Source organism: Impatiens glandulifera, chromosome 1 (genome assembly GCF_907164915.1).
Source record: "Impatiens glandulifera chromosome 1, dImpGla2.1, whole genome shotgun sequence".
In the NCBI taxonomy this organism is placed as follows: Eukaryota; Viridiplantae; Streptophyta; class Magnoliopsida; order Ericales; family Balsaminaceae; genus Impatiens; species Impatiens glandulifera.
This window is the reverse complement of record NC_061862.1, coordinates 145,321,460-145,340,426: the sequence shown is the minus strand read 5'-3', so window position 1 is coordinate 145,340,426 and position 18,967 is coordinate 145,321,460. Positions and strand designations below refer to the sequence as shown.

General features: G+C 27.2%; 1 protein-coding gene across 1 annotated transcript; it reads left to right on the top strand.

Moving 5' to 3' along the window:
- The first annotated feature begins 1,953 nt into the window (after nt 1–1,953).
- Nucleotides 1,954–3,857, top strand: LOC124920023 (bZIP transcription factor 23). Its single transcript, XM_047460410.1, has 5 exons — nt 1,954–2,007; nt 2,230–3,291; nt 3,371–3,442; nt 3,538–3,567; nt 3,655–3,857. Exons 2-5 carry the CDS (start codon nt 2,263–2,265, stop codon nt 3,724–3,726), a joined length of 1,203 nt encoding a protein of 400 aa, XP_047316366.1. The 5' UTR covers nt 1,954–2,007; nt 2,230–2,262; the 3' UTR covers nt 3,727–3,857.
- Nucleotides 3,858–18,967: the final 15,110 nt, after the last annotated feature.

Here is an 18,967-nt window from a genome sequence, read left to right as displayed (position 1 = left end):
TAATTTATTAAAATAAAACGTTGTACAACTAATTTTTAAAAGCCAAAATTTTATAAAGTAAAACTATTTTTAAACGGGTATGGAGGACATAGCGCGAAAGCCATTTTCCGAGTATCACCAAACTATGAACCAAAACAAAACTTTGGTTAAAAATACGTTTGTACATGTATGTTTTTTTTATTAATTTTAAATTGAAAATTAATTGGCGACTTTTTATCAAATAATTAATTATTTTAATTAATTATTTTAAATTAATTTAAATATTTATTTCTGAAAATTGAATTTTAATTTTATTATTTAAATTTAAAAGATCATAAATTAATTATTTTCAATTAATTTTTAAAGGTTCATAATATTTTCAAAAAAGATTAAAAAATTATGTTTTGTTCTAAAAATTCTTTACATGTAAATCGATTTTGAAATTTTTCGAAAGTCAAACTTTTTCCTGTAAAAATGATTTTTTTGGGTTACAAGATTGTAATCACATTTGATTTTCAAAATATTCCTTTATCAGAACGTGAGTTAGAACAAGTCTATACAAGTTAATATACTCATCATTGTATTTAATTCTTGTTATTATGATTTAATATAATTTTTATATTTTGCTTCTCTTTTTTATGTTATTTTGATATGTTAGTAAATTACTTCACAAATGTATTACCTCTTTCTTTAGCTTCTATTTGTAATGAATATGAATAAAATTATTATTATTACATATGTATATAATTTATTGACCACATTTATCATGTGAAAAAATAGTTATATCATGGCCAGCTATATATATATATTAAAACTACTAATAATGTTTAGTTTGAATCACCATATTCATTATTCATGAATTTGGTAGAACTTATTAGATGTTTTTTTTTAAATGTATATGTATATTAAAAATAAAATAAAAAATCATTTCAACGTAACGACAAATCATTACATTAAAATAAAAAATAAAAAAATAAAAAATTGTAATTATTAAGTTATTGAGCTCATAAACCCTCGAAAAAAATAATTAATTTCCCGACAGATTCTGCTGACTTTTTGAACGAATCTCAGAAAACGTCATAATACTAGTATTTTGAATGATCGCATATGACGACTATGATCATTGAAAGTTCGACGATCTCTCTTTAACCAGATAATCAATAAAAATAATAATTTGAATTAATATCAGCTGCATCAATCCAAACTTTTTAGTAACTACTCTATCCAAAGTAAGTGAATTGTCGATAATGAAAAAGTAAGTGAGTTGTCGATTCAACATCTTGACATATACAACTAGCCATAATACATATTTTTTATGCAAATATCATCCGTTAGAATTTTATTATTAATAACGCTCTATCCAAAGTAAACTTATATTCAAAATAATATTAGAAATTCTTTAAACAAGTTAATTATTAGTATTCTCAACTTACTTGTAAGAAATAAGGTGAATAAAATCATCAATAAATTTAAAAATAATATAAAACAAAAATCTCATAAGAAAATCTTTTACCTAATAATTCTATTTTTTTTTTAAATTTTAATAAAAAGAAATGAATATATTCTAGTGGCTGACGTTAGTAGACAAGATTAAACAGCCAAAAAGAGTTATTGTGCAATAAAAACCATCTCTAACCATTGAATTATCAACAACGTGGACGGTTAAGATGATGCAAGATATCAAAATCTAATTGGCTAAGAAATCACAATCATGTGCGTCCACACTAATTTCCTATTGGTCCACGTTGCCGGCGCATAATTAAATAATTAATTTATTATTTAATTAAAAAAAACTCTTCCAATTGACATTTGTCATCTCCACCAAACAAACGCATCCGTAAGTAAGTTATAAACAGGTATTATAATAATTAATTAATAAATAAATATTATTATAATTATAATTAAAATTAATAAATCTGGATTTAAATTGTAATTTAAATTCTTACTATTACAGGCCAACGAGATTCTCTCTCTCTAATCCCATATGTTCTTCTCTCTCTCCTCCTTTTGTACTGATTCGAAAACCAGGTATAGTATATAAATCTTCACTCATTAAGCTTTATTTGATGAATTTGATCATCGTTTTCTTCAATATTGTATAATCTGTTCGGATCATGATTCAGATCTGAACTGGGTTTTGTGGGTTTGGTTTGGATTTGTATCGCATGCATAATTGAGCAATTTTCTAGCTTTCTTCAATGTCATCGATCTTAGAATCTTAATTTTGTGTTGTAATTTTGCACAAGACAGTCTTTTTACAATTGGATCTGAAGAATTTTGGTCATGAACTTCGGGAATGAGTCGGCGGAAGGAACTGGGGGTAGGAATGATGGAAGGCCGGCGGGGAATTTCCCACTGGCGAGACAGAATTCGGTGTATTCGTTGACATTTGATGAGTTTCAGAGTACGATGGGAGGAATTGGGAAGGATTTTGGATCTATGAATATGGATGAATTGTTGAAGAACATATGGAGTGCAGAGGAGATGCAGAGTATGGCGGGATCTAGTGGTGGTGTACAAGAAAGTAATGGAGTTTATGGTGGATCGTTGCAGAGGCAAGGGTCTTTAACACTACCGAGGACGTTGAGCTTGAGAACTGTTGATGAGGTTTGGAGAGATATGTCTAAGGAGTATGGTATGGGAAAGGATGGAGTAACAGTTGCTGCTGCTGATGGATCGAAGATGAATCAGAGACAGGTGACTTTAGGTGAGGTAACACTTGAGGAGTTTTTGGTTAGAGCTGGAGTTGTAAAAGAGGATAATCAATTAGTTGGAAACCCTAATAATAATGTTGGGTTTTATGGTGATTTTACACATCAAAACAATAACCCTTGTTCTACTCTTGGACTTGGACTTGGGTTTCAGCAATCTAGTAACAATGGTATTCATGATGGTGGTAACAACAATCAAACAGCTAATTTGCCACTGAATATAAACGGGGCTCGATTAACCCAACAACAGTTTCTATTACCAAAGCAACCCAACATGGTATTTGCAACTCCAATGTCAATGCCAATGACAAATGGGAATCATTTGGGTAGTCCATCGAGGATTAATGGTAATTTGATGGGAATGGTTGGTGTAGGAGCTAATTCTGTAACGGTTGCAAATGGGTCTCCAGCAGGTTTATCTTCTGATGGAATTGGAAAGAGTAATGGAGATTCATCTTCTGTTTCACCAGTTCCTTATGTTTTTAATGGAAGTTTGAGAGGAAGGAAATGCAGTAATGCTGTGGAGAAAGTTGTTGAAAGGAGACAAAGGAGAATGATAAAGAACAGAGAGTCGGCTGCTAGATCAAGGGCTAGAAAACAGGTGATTTGTTTGTTTGTTTGTTCATGTTTTTGTCAAATGATTTTGGGGATTTCTGATGCAAATTGTTGTAATTACATAGGCATATACAATGGAATTGGAAGCTGAAGTTGCTAAACTAAAAGAAGAAAATGAACAACTAAGGAAGAAGCAGGTACTATAGATTCTTTGAACAATTATACATTCATTTGATTGGATTTTTGGATTTTGGATATTGAATTTTGTTCCAATTTGGAATTGATGATGCAGGCTGAAATACTGGAGATGCAGAAAAACCAGGTATGGGGTTTATCTGAAATTTTATGTCAATGAATATTTGTGTTCATTATTATTGTTATTTACAAATGTTGTTAAAACAAAAAACAGGCCAAGGAAATGATGAACATGCAGCAAGGAAAGAGACGGTGTCTGAGAAGAACCCAGACCGGACCATGGTGAAAAAGTAAAAGTAGTGAGTGGGTTATGGTTCAAGAGGAGAGAATTAGATGTAAATATGTCATGGTAAAAACCTCATAGTAGATTAATTGTAACTTTTTTTACTTCTTAATTAGGTGCATACATTGCTTCAATTTGCTTAAATTACTATATCTATGAGGAAATATTAGTAAACAAAGTCAATCTATCTTCATGATAAGCAAGAATGGGTGGTAATCTTGGAAAATACAAATCAAAATGTTTTTAATTTATTTATGAGAAATAGGTTTTGTTTTATATATATAATAAAGTTTGATTTATCATAGTATTATATAAGGTCTATTCATATATCAAATAAATTTTGAATTTGTTAAGGTTAAAATTTATATTTTTTTTTCTTTGGTAACTACTGTTATTAATATTTTCATTATTGCTCCCACTGTGTTTGATGAGAAATCCATAAATCAGAATTGGGGTGAGTTTGAAACTTTTTTAGGATGAACTTAAAATGTTAAAAAAAAAAAATTATATATAAAAAAATGTATGAAGACAAGTTTAGACATTTTTTTGAAATTAAAGAACCAAATAATAAATTAAATTTGTGAAAAAAATAGGAAATTATAGTTTAATGTCAAATTTCAACAATAAAAAACACATTAGTCATAGATCCGAACATCGACATGAAAATTTTGTCTATTGAACTCTTATAATTTTTATCATATTATTGATATTTGAAATAAATAAAAAAGTAATTAAATAAATTTAATTTATTTTTGTTCTTAGAAATATATTAATATTGTCATAAAATAAATTTTAAGAAATAATAAATTATTATTTAAATAACTTGTTAAAATATTAATTTATTATTATATATTTTTATTGTAAATTAGAGATGTTTGTATATTTTTTATTGTTTTTAGTGGAGAAAGTTAATAATAAACGTTAATTTTAATTTAAAATGTTTTAAGTTAAAATTATATTAAAATTTTTAGGCATCAAATTTTATTACTTGATATATCCTAATGAATTTTAATTGTTATTAATAATTATATTTGTAAATATTAAAAAAAATATGTAATAGGATAAAATTTAAAATAAATTCAACTTAACAAAAACTTTTTCTTTATAAAAACGAGTTATTCAAATTAACATAAAGGAGACTCAAACAAAATAAAGATATTGAGAAAACAAAAAAAAAAAGGATGTTCATCAGCAAACAAAATTAAAATGATCTTTATATTTGGTAAGAAATTCATTTATTTTTTATTTGATTCAAATACTTAATTTTTCAATAGTTATTGTTTATCTATTAACATATTTATTTACTTATAATTTTATTTTAAATATATATATAATAATGTTTAAAGTCAACCAGCATCACATTATTCCACGTCATCATCAGGTAAAGCGGTCAGAACCCATCGTTTGACGGGTCGACGGTGGGCCGGTCCACCATTCCGGCGGGCTGAAAATCTCCAACTCAATCTAATCCAAGGCGGGTTGCGAGTTAAGGACAGCCCGCAAAAACAGGAACCAAGTTTGAATCCACGAACTCTTGAAGATGAGAAAAAAAGACAGAACTAATAAATAGTCGGCGATCAATGGGCAAAGTAGTGAATATGGACTGTTGCAGTTTGGACAAAGTATGTATCCACGAACCTTGAAGGCGAAACGAAGAGAAGAAAAACGGAACAAATAAGTAGTCGGCGGCCGATGGGCGAAGTATTGAATATTGACTGCGGTCTGAGAGAGAAAAAAACTAGAACTATACGGCAATAAGGCTATAAATAAGAATAGATTTTTTTTGCCAACCCGCGGGCAAAGCCCGACCCGCCTAGGCCCGCGACCCAGGCGGGCTAGCTTGTGTAGGCCCACTTCTAAATGGGTTATTAATATTTAAACCAAACCGTCTAAATTGTTCGACGGGACGAGCCAACCCAACGGACCTAACCCAAATTGACGATTCTATCGTCCTGTATAATTCACGTCATCAAGTATTTTCTCTCTCCTACTCTCTTTTTAAATAATAAGGGTGCATTTGAATTAGCTTAAAAGATGTGATTATTTAGGTAATAATGTTATATAATTGTTTATTTTAGATAAGAAGAACAAGTATGTCATTCACACATATATGACCCTTTATAGTCGTTTAAGTCTACTGTTTTCATCCGATCAATGTTAACATAATTTTAACTAATAAGATAATGCAAAAATTATACTTAAATAAATTTTTGTATTTAAACACAATTTTTTCTTTATTTAATATTTAAACTTATAATTTTATTATTTAAACTTATCATTTTAAAGTTTTTTTGTATGCCCCTTTTCATTCTTTATAATATTTCCTTTATAATTTATTTTCTATTTATTTTCTATTATTTAATTATTAAACTAATTATATATATTTAAATTAATTATTTATATAAAATTATTATAATAAAAACATAAATTTATATATATATATATATACCTCTTTTTCTTCCTTTCTTACACACGACAGAAAATGAGGGTCGCATAATAAATTTAAATTTATATATTTTACCTTATTTTTATTTATGATTTAAAATAATATAATATTATTTTTAAAAATAATTAATTATATTTCTCACAATAACATATAAACAAAATATTAAAAAAACAAAAAAACTGAAAATATATTTATGTTATTACCTAAAATAAGAAGATTAACAATATCATATATTAATAAACTAAATGCAGCCATTATACAAGATTTGTGGCGTCCAACTGGTCAGATAAATTTATTTTAATTTTGTGTTTAATGTGTAATTTAAAAAATTATTATTATTATTTTTTTTTATAAATTTAAACTTATAACCAAATAAAAATTATATACTACAATATTTTATATTTCAAAAATAATAAATTTTAATTAAATATCTCATTATTTTAATAAATTGGTTGTTTTAAATAGTGGACTGCCTAATCATAGAGTTTGTTAGATTTAGCCCAGAATGCTGGGCAGGGCAAGACAGGACAGGCGGGCCGACCTTCCATCCAAATAAAACTAATTTATAAAGACTTTATGTTTTTTATTATTGTATTTGTCCTTTTTACTTTATCATTTTTAACTTTATTTTTTCTATCATTGGGTTGTGATTGGTTAATAATATAACCATCTATTTTAAAAATATATATATTATATCTAATTAAGAATGCATTAAAAATTTATCCAATGTCTATATTGAAACAATCTAGAGTTTAATTTGTCCATTGAGAATTGTGAAAAGGAATTTGAGAGGGAAACGATGTTACACAAACAAATTGATTCGCTAAAAAAATAAAAAATTTCTTTTTCTTTTCTCTCCCCACCCTTTATCATTTTTATAGCCATTGATATGGGGACACGTCATTCTCTCTTCATCCTCTCTCCCAAATTCCCTCCTCTATCACTCCTCTTGTCGATTTTATAGGTAAACATTCATTTTTTACGCTCAATTTTATAACTTAAAAAAAATGTAGGTAAACAAAAATATTTTTAAAAATTGATATAAAGGCTCATTGCACCTGATTTAAATCAAATTGGTTCCAAAAATAATTTTATATTAATTAAATACAAGAAAATTTAAATATATATAATAAATAAGTCAAACATTTATTAGATATTGATATTGTGTTTTTAGTAATTGAAGGAAAATATTTGATCGGAAAAGTCATCGGGAGCCTATATTAGCGAAGGCAGACGATAGAATGCAAACGAAACAGATTGAGGTTCGGCATAAGACCAAACCTAGGTGCATGGGCTCGACCAAACATGCTAAGACACATGGGTGCGAAAGGGTTAAGGCCCGAACGGTATTACTAATGCCTAGAGCAACGGAGACTAAAGATCTCCAATAGTAGACAGAACATCCAAAAGTCTGATGGAATGCATGTTTGCGTCCCTCTCGCATCCAAAGCGACCAACGATCGTATTCAAGGACAGAGCTAGGATTTCAATCAATTTAAAATAAAGATTTCTCTTAATCAAATTACGATGATTATTTAAATTTGATCACAAAATTAATTTTGAAATATCAAAATATATTGTATAAATCTTTTAAAAGATTTTCAACACACAAATTTGAGACAAAACATAACTTTCTTCCGTGAGGAGGAATTTTCGGTGTTATTCATACTAATTTAATAGAATTGTAATAGGTTTTACCTGATAGACGGGTCGGGGTTAGCGCAAAACCATTCTAAATGCTTCTAAGAAGATATCATTTTCTTGGATTTTAAAATAAAGCTGTGTAGAAGAATTATACTCTTTGTCTGATTTTTGTTTGTTGATGAATAGAGAGGAGAAGATACCCTACATTTGATTTTGCGACCGAGCTTTGGTGCTAAAACCTCCTATCTCTCTCAAGCCTATGCCCAAACCAAATTTAGGTTTATTTGTTTAGGTACTTAAAAATAGTTTTCTAAAATTCTAGAAAAAATATAAAATAGTTTAAAGTATTTTTTTTTTAATATTTGGAAATTATTTCAATTTTAGGACTTATTTGAGACATTTTCTACTTTGTCAAACTTATTGAACATATTTGAATTTTATAATTTCAAAAAAATATGAGAAAAATTCATTTATGATTCTTATATTAAATCAGATTTGTGTATACATTGACATTAATTTTTTGAATAATTTTAAGCTTTGGATCAAATTTTTTCCTCTCATAAATAGGTATGACTTTAACATTATTTTCTAACATTTTCTTGTCATTTTTTATGTAGAACATAAGAAGTATGATTATGAACAAACTGTGCATTGATTGTTAGAAATATGCTAGAAATATGTTTTTTCTTTAGAAACATTATTAGAATGAAGTAATAATTTTAGCGTGTGGGTTACAACCAGGGCCGGCCCATTGGCTGTGGTGCAAAATGTTGTCAAAAAATGTAGGGCGACCAAAAGTTTTATATACATATATATAAAAAAGTAACAAGTCGTTGTAGTATATTGGTAAGTATTCCCGCCTGTCACGCGGGTGACCTGGGTTTGATCCCCGGATATTTATTTTTTCTTTCATCATTTTTAATCATTTTATTTTTATATTGTCAGTAAACAATTGCAGTCTGAAAATATGCGGATTGATGTAGCAATGGGTAGTGTGAAGACACTTATTGCATTCTTTAGAGAGTACAAAGAAGTAGAGTTTGAGAATGCGTTGAATTGTGCCAAAGAAATTGTTGCTGAATTATATATTGATCTAGTCTTTTCAGAGAAGAAAAAAAAAAGTTCTTAAGAAAAAACATTTTGATGAGATTGACTCTGAAAATTAGCCATCTGAACCACCTATTGAAGAATCAAGTCAATAATCCTTTAGAATTCATTACTTTTTATACATAATTGATGAAGCAATCGGTTCATTGGAGAAAAGGTTTGAGCAATATGAGGAGACATTTTGGTTCTTATTTACGACAAAGAAGTTAAAGTCCTTGGATTCTGTTAACCTAAAAAGAAGCTGCAACAACCTTGAGAAGAAGCTGGAGAATGGCCACACTTCTGACATTAACGCTGAGGATTTATGAAATGAATTGGGACTATTACAAAAATATTTACCAAATGAGCTTGATTCAACTAGTGCAATCCTAAATTTCTTTAAAAAAGCTAATTGTTATCCTACTAGTTGTCTTGCATATAGAATTATGTTAACAGTTTCAGTGATAGTAGCATCAGCTGAAAGAAGCTTTTCAAAGCTAAAAATATTGAAATCTTACTTGTGTTCGACCATGTTACAAGAAAGACTAAATGCTTTGGCTTTGATTTCTATTGAACATGAGTTCTTGAAAAAGCTTGACTATGATAGGTTAATTGATGATTTCGCATCTAAGAGTGCAAGAAAATTAATTTTCAGAAAATAGTATTGTATTGGCTGATTCAAATTGGTAAAATTCTAGTAGAATTGTATTGCATGTCGTGTCTTTGTATAGATTTCAGACTTTTGGTCATTCCTTTTGAAGACAATGTAACAAGAGCATTTGTTATTGAAGTAAATTCAATAAGCTTTACCATAAAATTTGCCTTGATTTTTGTATCTTTTTGTTGCTGTGATCTTAATTGTTGGTATACGTAGATATTTATTTATAATATTATGTTTATAATTTTGGTGTTTTTTTTTGGAGTACTTAGGGTCGTATTTAATATCTCGCACAAAGCCTCCAAACATATTGGGTCGGCACTGGCTACAACGTCGATATCATTTCTCACATGTAACTAAGTACCGAAACCAATAGAATCTCTAAAACAACGAAATTTAAAAATCAATTTATTTCGTAATTCTCACTGAACAAATTAGGTTGGGGCTCATAAAAGAATCAAATAAAAATAATGTACGAACTGATTTTCGGGTGTAAAAGTAGTGATCGTCAAAATGATAGATCGATTATAATTGAATTTTTTTTAACTATAATTCAGTTTATTTTACTAATAAAAAGAAAATATATTTAAGCAAAATCAATTTATATAAAGTTAATTTTATACCTTATTGGAGGTAAGAATGTATTATTTTTACTAATAAACAAAAAATTTCTAATTCAACAAATTCATTTTACCATACTTTGTCCAAATTAATTTTGAATTTGATTGCATATAGTTTGGTTAATTCAAAATTTACTTTTCAAATATTCCTCAAATTTCGAACATAATTTTGTATAAATTTAATTTAACTTTATTAACAATAAACATTTTTTTCTATAATTAATTTTTTATTTATTATTATAATTACAATATACTATTCAAAATGAAGTATATCTTTTTATCTATCCAACAACAGTTCTAAAATTATTTTATTTTATTTATTCTTGTTATAAGAACAGCTCCAATTTGCTAATGTAATTAATGTTATTTTTTTAAATTTAAAATAAGATTATAGTTTGAAACTTTAAATATATATTACATATGATAAAAAAATAGCATATATATAATTTCATTGGTTTAGTGTTATATTACAAATAACAAAGAAAAAATGAGAAAAAGAAGTTTCTTACTGATTTGGTTTCTTCTCTTACCTGTATTTAATCAAACATGCAGAGCTAAATAGATTTGATATTTATAATGTAATAGGTTGGTTGTATCTTTCAAGAATATAAATGTTTGCTCTAAGGATCTTATAGTCCATAGTAAAGGATTAACACATTTTTTTTAACTTCTTGAAAAGAAAAAAGTTCAGGCGGCCTCGGAATTTCAGTGAAGATAATCAACCATGAAATGAATACAAAATGTTAAAATTAATCATGTCCTCCCCGGATCGAAAAGAAAAACAGAAAAATGATATTTTTTTTTGTGAGTGGTATGAAAAAGGAATTGAAGAATATATTTTGTTTTAAGTAATTTAAATATCCTTAATTCAATCCGAATTTAATTTAATCCAAACTCAACTCAAATCAAAATTTTCTTACTTAAATTAATTATTAAAAGATTTTAGACGCTCATTAAATGCTCAATTGGCTATATAACTTTCTAGAGAAGTTTATACAAAAATAACATAATTTTTCTTTCATTTGATATAACAACATTTAAATTAAACTATTCAAAATTCTAATTAACTTGATATGTTTATTCTAAAAATCTTATGTGTTTCTCTTTATAAACAATTCATCAAAATGATGATCTAGATAGTATACTAGGTCATGTTAATATAATAAAAAACTTTTTGAACTCAATATTCAAACACACTCAATAGTAAACTCAATAGTAAGTGCATCAATTCTAAATATAAAAATTCATTTATTTCAATATGCACTGTCTCCATTCTAGATGTGCAGTGAAGACAAACGGAGCAATGATGCGTCAGTACCGAGGCAAGGGTTTCACCTACTAACAATAATAATTCATTTATTTCTTCGCAAGTCATGAATAAGGATACAACTATAATGGCTCCAATAGTAAAATTTTCTTTTAAATCTTTAAAAAAATTTATAATAGTTTAATTTTTGTCTCAAATAAACGAAAATGACATATCACTGCATTAAGAGTATCAAACAATAAAGACTCATTAAGCGAATCAAAAATAATATTACAGCTCAATCAATATTCAACATTGTTTTTGACCGGATACTCTTTATTGAAGAAGGTTGTTGCCTTATAAAAAAGATACTTTTTTGTTTATATAGTTTAACATATTTCAAATTATTAGTTTTTTTTAGATAGTTTTGATTGGTTATATATATATATATTAAAAAACAACAATGTGTCTTTTGTCGCATCGTCTTCCGGTATTGTGTGGGATGATAATTTTAATCTGTATTGCGGCTTTTGACCTAAATTCTTCCGATATGTACATTATTTTCCTGGTTTGACTGATAGTTGAAGAGGAATGTGGGCGGGATGTTGGAATTTTTAGGGTCACTTGTATAATAAATAATTGTGCATGTGTCATATTTAATATAAGCCAAAATAATGTGATCTAATGTGAAATTAAGTTTATGGCTTATGAGTGTATTTGTCATGAATATAAAGTGAGGATACTTGAGTGACATTTCTAATTTTATGAAGGGGCTAAATTAGAAATTGTCAAACCATAATAACTAACTTATTGTTGGTTATATGTAACGGTAATGGTCCCCATTTGATGTAACGTCAATTCTCCTTTGCGTCCCCATCAACAGAGAGAGAAATCTATTGACTTACTCATCAAATGGAAGAACCATTCCATATAAGGAAAGTTTAAGGAAAGAATCATTCAATCCATGCAAAGTTTAAGGAAAGAGAAGATTCATTATTCATGCGATTAATTAAGGTACGCTTCCGCCGCATTCAGATTTTAATTTCTCACATATTAAATTAGGATCTAATTAGGATAATTCTAACAATTGGTATCAGAGCCATCCTAATTTAATTATGTGAAAAAATTATATCGGTGTAGATATATATGCATGAAATTTATAGGCATGCAATTCATAATAAAAATAAAAGCATGTTATTAGGAATATATATATATATATATATATATATATATATATATATATATATTAATTTGGTATAAAGATATAAAGATTGATCGATTTATAAATATTTAGATTCTCTGGTTTTGTTAAGTTCCTAGATCTTTAAGTTTCTGTAAAGAGGAACGGTTATATATTAATTAATATCGTATGATGTTATCATGAAGATTGATGGGAAGAGATATTTGAATTATCTCATAATTAAGATTCCTCCTCGGTTTAGGGATATTTAGATTCTCATTAATCATAAATATATATATATATATGCATGAATTTATAGATAATTTTATGTTTTCGGATTATATATATTGGTTTTGAGAATTTCAAACATAATATTAGGAATATATATTGATTTTGATAATTTCAATAAATTATGATGAGAATATATATATATATATATATATATATATATATATATTTATATTTGAAAATTTTAATCGAATATATATATATATAGATTAATAGATTAAGGGATATTTGAATTTTACGATAATTAAGATGATAAAATCCCTAAAAAAAAAGAATTTTCTCTATTTCGGAATATATGGATATATTGATTTTTGATAATATCAAATAATTGAGTATATACATATATATATATATAAAGATTTATAATATTATTTAATAATGTTTATTAAATTTATTGATAGTTAGATTACGGTTTAGATTTTCTCGTTAAAGGAGTGAGAAATTCTCTGTTTTAAATTGACCGTGTTTAGATTTTCTTGTTAAACGGTTTAGATTTTCTCGTTAAAGGGGTTAAAGGGAGAAATTCTTTGTTTTAAATTGACCGTGTTTTAAATTGACGGTTGATATTTGTTGTTAAGGGATTAAATAATATATAATATATATTATAAATCAAGAGATAATTAAGGAATAATGTTTAAGATTATATATATATAAATCAATATATAATAAAATTTTAATTATATCCTTTATTTTAGGATTAAAAGATTAATGTTAATAATTATTAATAAATTAATTTATAATTGGATTTAGGCAAATATTTGAATTTGGTCAAATAAATCTTGAAGATTTATTATTTAATTTAATTAATATAAGATATTACAAATTTCAAAATCAGGTAAGATTTGACTTATGTATAAATTTATTTTTTATAATAAAATAAATTACATGTTTCTTGGAAGATTATATATTATTGATTTGGGTTATATACAATAATATAATAATATGACATTTAAATTTAAAATAATGATATTATTGTTCATTATTTGGATTGTATTAATTGATACAAATAATCACCAAAGTGACAATGTTTGTTGAAATTAATTCAAGACAATTTTGAATGGTAGTATTGTGTAATTCATGTGATTATATTATTTGGCCCAAAGGCTGATAATTAATTGACAGAATTGCATTAATACTTGTGATGATAAATATGTAATAATTATAAAGTCTTATTTATGTGAATAATTAATCCATCCAAAGATAGATTGATTATTTGACATGTCTTATTATTAATGTTTGATCATTACACCAAAATACTATTAGCAATTAATATTACTGTCCAAAGACTTGATATTAATGTTGCATTAAGTATTTTGAGATGGGATAAATCATTATTTGAATTTAATTGTTACTTAAGTTTATAAATGTGAGCAACTATTTTATTAAATATTCTAAGTGATTAAGGGCTATAATTTTTTATTATGTCAAGATAAAAATAGTTATTTTTAAATGAGACTGCAATATTTTTTTTTGAGGATATTGAGTTTGAGGGGAGAAATGATTGTGTCTTTAAAAATGATTTAGATCAATAATTCCTATTTTGGAAAATTTGATTTATATCTCAAGTGTTTTTGACATTGATAAGGATTTTATTGATATTGATGATAATGTTCAAAAAATCAAGAGTAACAAGACAATATTGATCAAATTCATTAAGTACAAACTCAACAACCTCAAAATTAAGTGTCTTTATGACAATCCAGTTTAATTGAATTACTCTTTAAGAACAATTTATGGTACCCGTTACATATTTTGATATGGAGCTTCACCATAGTAGATGTTAAGGGGTTTTTTCAATAGAGACATTGAAAAACAATTTGGTGCAATGAGAATACTTTGTGTCGAGATACCAAATTAATATGGTTTGCAAATTAAAGAAATTCATCTATAGACTTAAAGAAGCGTCTCGTTAGTGATACCACAAATTTTACAAAATAACAATTCTCTCTTTTGGTTTTAAGGTGAATTTAATTGATTATTTGTGTATCACATGTTCAGTGGGAGTAAACGTCTATTTATGGTTTTATATATGGGTGACATTTTGTTTGTCACAAACTTTGCTTGACATTAAGTAGCCCAATTGTTATGAAATATTTGAAAAGAATTAAGAATTAAATGCTCACATATAGAAAGTCGGAAAGTCTTGAGATCATTGAGTATTCTGACTCCGATATTACGGGATGCCAAAATAGTATGAAATCTACTTTGGGTAATATTCTTCGCTAGATGGTTTTATCGTTTCTTGAAAAAGTGTCAAACAAACACTTATGGCGTCATCCACTATTGCAGCGAAATTTATGACATGTTACTGGGCATCAAATTAAGTAATTTTGACATCAAGTTTATTTAATGAAAGAAATGATACAAAGTGAATGGATTTCTATAAAATATTTATGTACAAACTCTATGGTTATGAACCTCTTGGCAATAGGTTTATCACCTAATGTCTTTCATGAGAATATGGCTCGTATGAGTGTCGAAGAGATCGATAATCTCTAACTTCAGTGGGAGTTTGTAGTTTGGTTGTCTTTCAATTTAGTTATTTTATAGATATTTATGAGGTTTTTTATTCTGATCAGAAATTAAGTATTATTCAGTTCATTACACTTTGTATAATTATGTTTAAAGTATGATCTCACTAAAGTCAAGTAGGACCAGTTGAAAATTGACATGAAAAGATCACCTTGCATGGAATTTTCATTCCTCACATTCATGATATGATTTGTCAATTAATTGTATTGATTTATGTGATCATTGTTGGGTCTAGTTGTGCTTAAATACAACGACGAGCTCTTTGGTCCTATATTGATATGTTTAATTTATAAAATTGTTTATACAACATATGATTGAGATGACATAAAACTTCAGGCGCATTATGGTTGATACATTTATTTTTTGTACATACGTGACCCAGTGGGAGATTGTTGGAATTTTTAGGGTCACTTGTATAATAAATAATTGTGCATGTGTCATATTTAATATAAGCCAAAATAATGTGATCTAATGTGAAATTAAGTTTATGGCTTATGAGTGTATTTGTCATGAATATAAAGTGAGGATACTTGAGTGACATTTCTAATTTTATGAAGGGGCTAAATTAGAAATTGTCAAACCATAATAACTAACTTATTGTTGGTTATATGTAACGGTAATGGTCCCCATTTGATGTAACGTCAATTCTCCTTTGCGTCCCCATCAACAGAGAGAGAAATCTATTGACTTACTCATCAAATGGAAGAACCATTCCATATAAGGAAAGTTTAAGGAAAGAATCATTCAATCCATGCAAAGTTTAAGGAAAGAGAAGATTCATTATTCATGCGACTAATTAAGGTACGCTTCCGCCGCATTCAGATTTTAATTTCTCACATATTAAATTAGGATCTAATTAGGATAATTCTAACACGGGAATGATATTTGTGTCTCTACCCCGATCTAACCCCGTTTTTTTATCGCGAATACCCATAAACACAATAATATAAAATTTCAATATATTACTATATATAATATTAAAAAATTCGTTTATATAATTTTATCAATTTTTATTTTATTTTTATAAAATATGGTATAATAGTTCCCGACAAATTTTTTTCAAACCGAACGGGGTGTAGATGGTAATAACAGAGCGTAGATGATAATTAAAAACAATTACCGAAGTAAAATGAGACGGGAAGATAAATACATTCTCTATTTCTATTCACCACATTATTATTCCTAGTTGTCGTGTCTAGATATCAAGAAATATCACAGTTTGTTGTCTCATGTCGTGCCTTGTATCGACATGCGAGGCACTAACACAAGTGCCTTATGAACATTTTAAAAGAAAAAATGCCAATTACTTCGATTTTTTGATAGCCGGTGAAAATCATATATGTCAATCTCAAAGTAAAATGATACTGAGATAGTAAATCCATTCTCCATTTTGATATTTTGATATGCCCGACTATTATCATCTCTAGTTGTCGTGCCAAGGTCGAATTCAGGATTTTTTTCTCTGGGCTGAACAAATTATATGTATTACACTAATACGAGTAATACGTGAACATATTAATCCGTTTTAAAAATACCTTTACTAAAATAAAATAAATATACGAAACCTAATAAAATATAAGAATACTCGATTTAAACAAAAATACGTTAAGAAAACGTGAAAAGTTAAATTATTTAGGCTTTAAATAATAAAAAATTAATTATATAAATAAAAATAAAATATGAAAATCTAATTTTTTGAATTTTAGTCTAATTTTGTAAGAGTATAGGAAAAAGAAAAAAAAAATGTAAATAGGAACAAAAATACAAAATTATAATAAACACAAATTATCGAGTGAATATACACTCAAAATTATGATTATAGAATATTAATACATATATTATTTATTAAAATACCGAACCAAATATGAAAAACTTACATAAATATTATGCCAGGGGTTGAACTCCTGACCTCATTTATAACTTATACATAGAAAGCCAACTCGACCAGACCCTATTTTATTAAACATTTATATTTATATAATCTTTTAAAACTTTTACACTGGGCTACAGCCCAACCAAACCCGCACCATAGCTCCGCCCTTGGTCGTGCCTAGATATCAAGAAATATCACGGTATGTTGTCTCATGTTGTGCCTTGTGTCGACATGCTAGTCACGACCTAAGTGTCTTATGAACATTTTAAAAGGAAATGTGAATTACTTTGATCCAATAGTATGAATCATATATGTCAATCTTGAAACTTATATATTTGAAATATTAGTATTAGAAACGTTTGAAGAACTGATTATCAAACACACCAACAAAAAAACAGACCGTGAACATTTCAAATGAGCTGTAAAAAAAGACAGTAATTTTCAAATTGAGTAAGACAGTAGATATTGACAGTTATAAACAGCTTAAAAAAGTTTAGAATTTTTAAAATCAAAAACATAAAGTTTAGAATTTTTAAAATCAAAAACATAAAGTTTAGAATTTTTAAAATCAAAAACATAAAGTTCACGGGCCTATTTTGCATGTAATGTTTTTGACAAATGTTGATAGGGCCAGTGTCTTATTAACGTTAGCTTAAAAGTCAAGACATCCACCGTTTCTTCACCCAATCGAGCCTTCTGAGTTCTGATCACTGAAGGGACCCGGTTTTTTAAAAAGCTTATTTAATCTCTGAAAGAGATTGTTCAAATAAAGAAAACTTACCATGACTAGATTGATTAAGTTACCACTGTAAATAAAATTTGAATTCTTAGCAAATAATTAGTCAAATGAAACTAATTTCTAGAGTTTTACTTTATGTGGGTTTATTTGACTTATTTATTCTAATAAGAAAACTAGTTATGGATAAGTTATTTGAATAAAGAATATGAATATGAATAGAATAATAGTAAGAAAAGTAATTAAAAAATGATAATAATAAGAAATGTAAATAAATCATATCAAACGAGGCCAACGGAATCTCTCATTAAATTCAAAATTCTCTCTCAAATAATTTATTTAACCTAACTGACTACTCAATTTGACGTTGAAAAGCCCCAAAAAAATTTGCTGTCATGTCTCAGTTTCACACGTTCTAGGTTCACAGAAAAGCTGATTTAAATAATTTAAATTTAAAGGTAAAACATTTAATTATTTAAATTTAATCATCTTCATATTTGTAATTTCTATAAGGGCTGGTATGAAATGGGTTTTTGTAAATTTTATCTAAAACCTAATCATCATTTTTTTTTTTTATCTTTTCATCCAGATAAAACGAGTTCTTACTCTTTTTTCCCTTTAAATTAAGGAGAACTAGTATAACACCTTATAATTATGATACCCGTTTTAATTTAAAACGTTTTCAGATAAAACTGAACTCGTAACATTTTGATTATTATCACTGAAATATACCTTGGTGGGTTAAACGAGCTCTTAGCTATTAAAAATGAGTTGAACTAATAGACCAAAAATATCAAACGTTCGATTCTGTTCGATTCTGACTAATAATACTTTGAATGTAAGCGTGTTTGAAGTATTTGATGAATTGGTTATTGAGTTTTTTTTCTAACCCGATAACCATATACATCAAACTAGAAAAAAAAACCAATAACCAT

What these genes read in the sequence shown, in the direction of transcription:
- LOC124920023 (XM_047460410.1), top strand. Translation starts at nt 2,263, where the DNA reads ATGAACTTCGGGAATGAGTCGGCGGAAGGAACTGGGGGTAGGAATGAT. An exon ending in GATCAAGGGCTAGAAAACAG is followed by an intron (nt 3,292 to 3,370) that starts GTGATTTGTTTG and finishes GTAATTACATAG; the next exon opens with GCATATACAATGGAATTGGA. An exon ending in TGGAGATGCAGAAAAACCAG is followed by an intron (nt 3,568 to 3,654) that starts GTATGGGGTTTA and finishes AACAAAAAACAG; the next exon opens with GCCAAGGAAATGATGAACAT.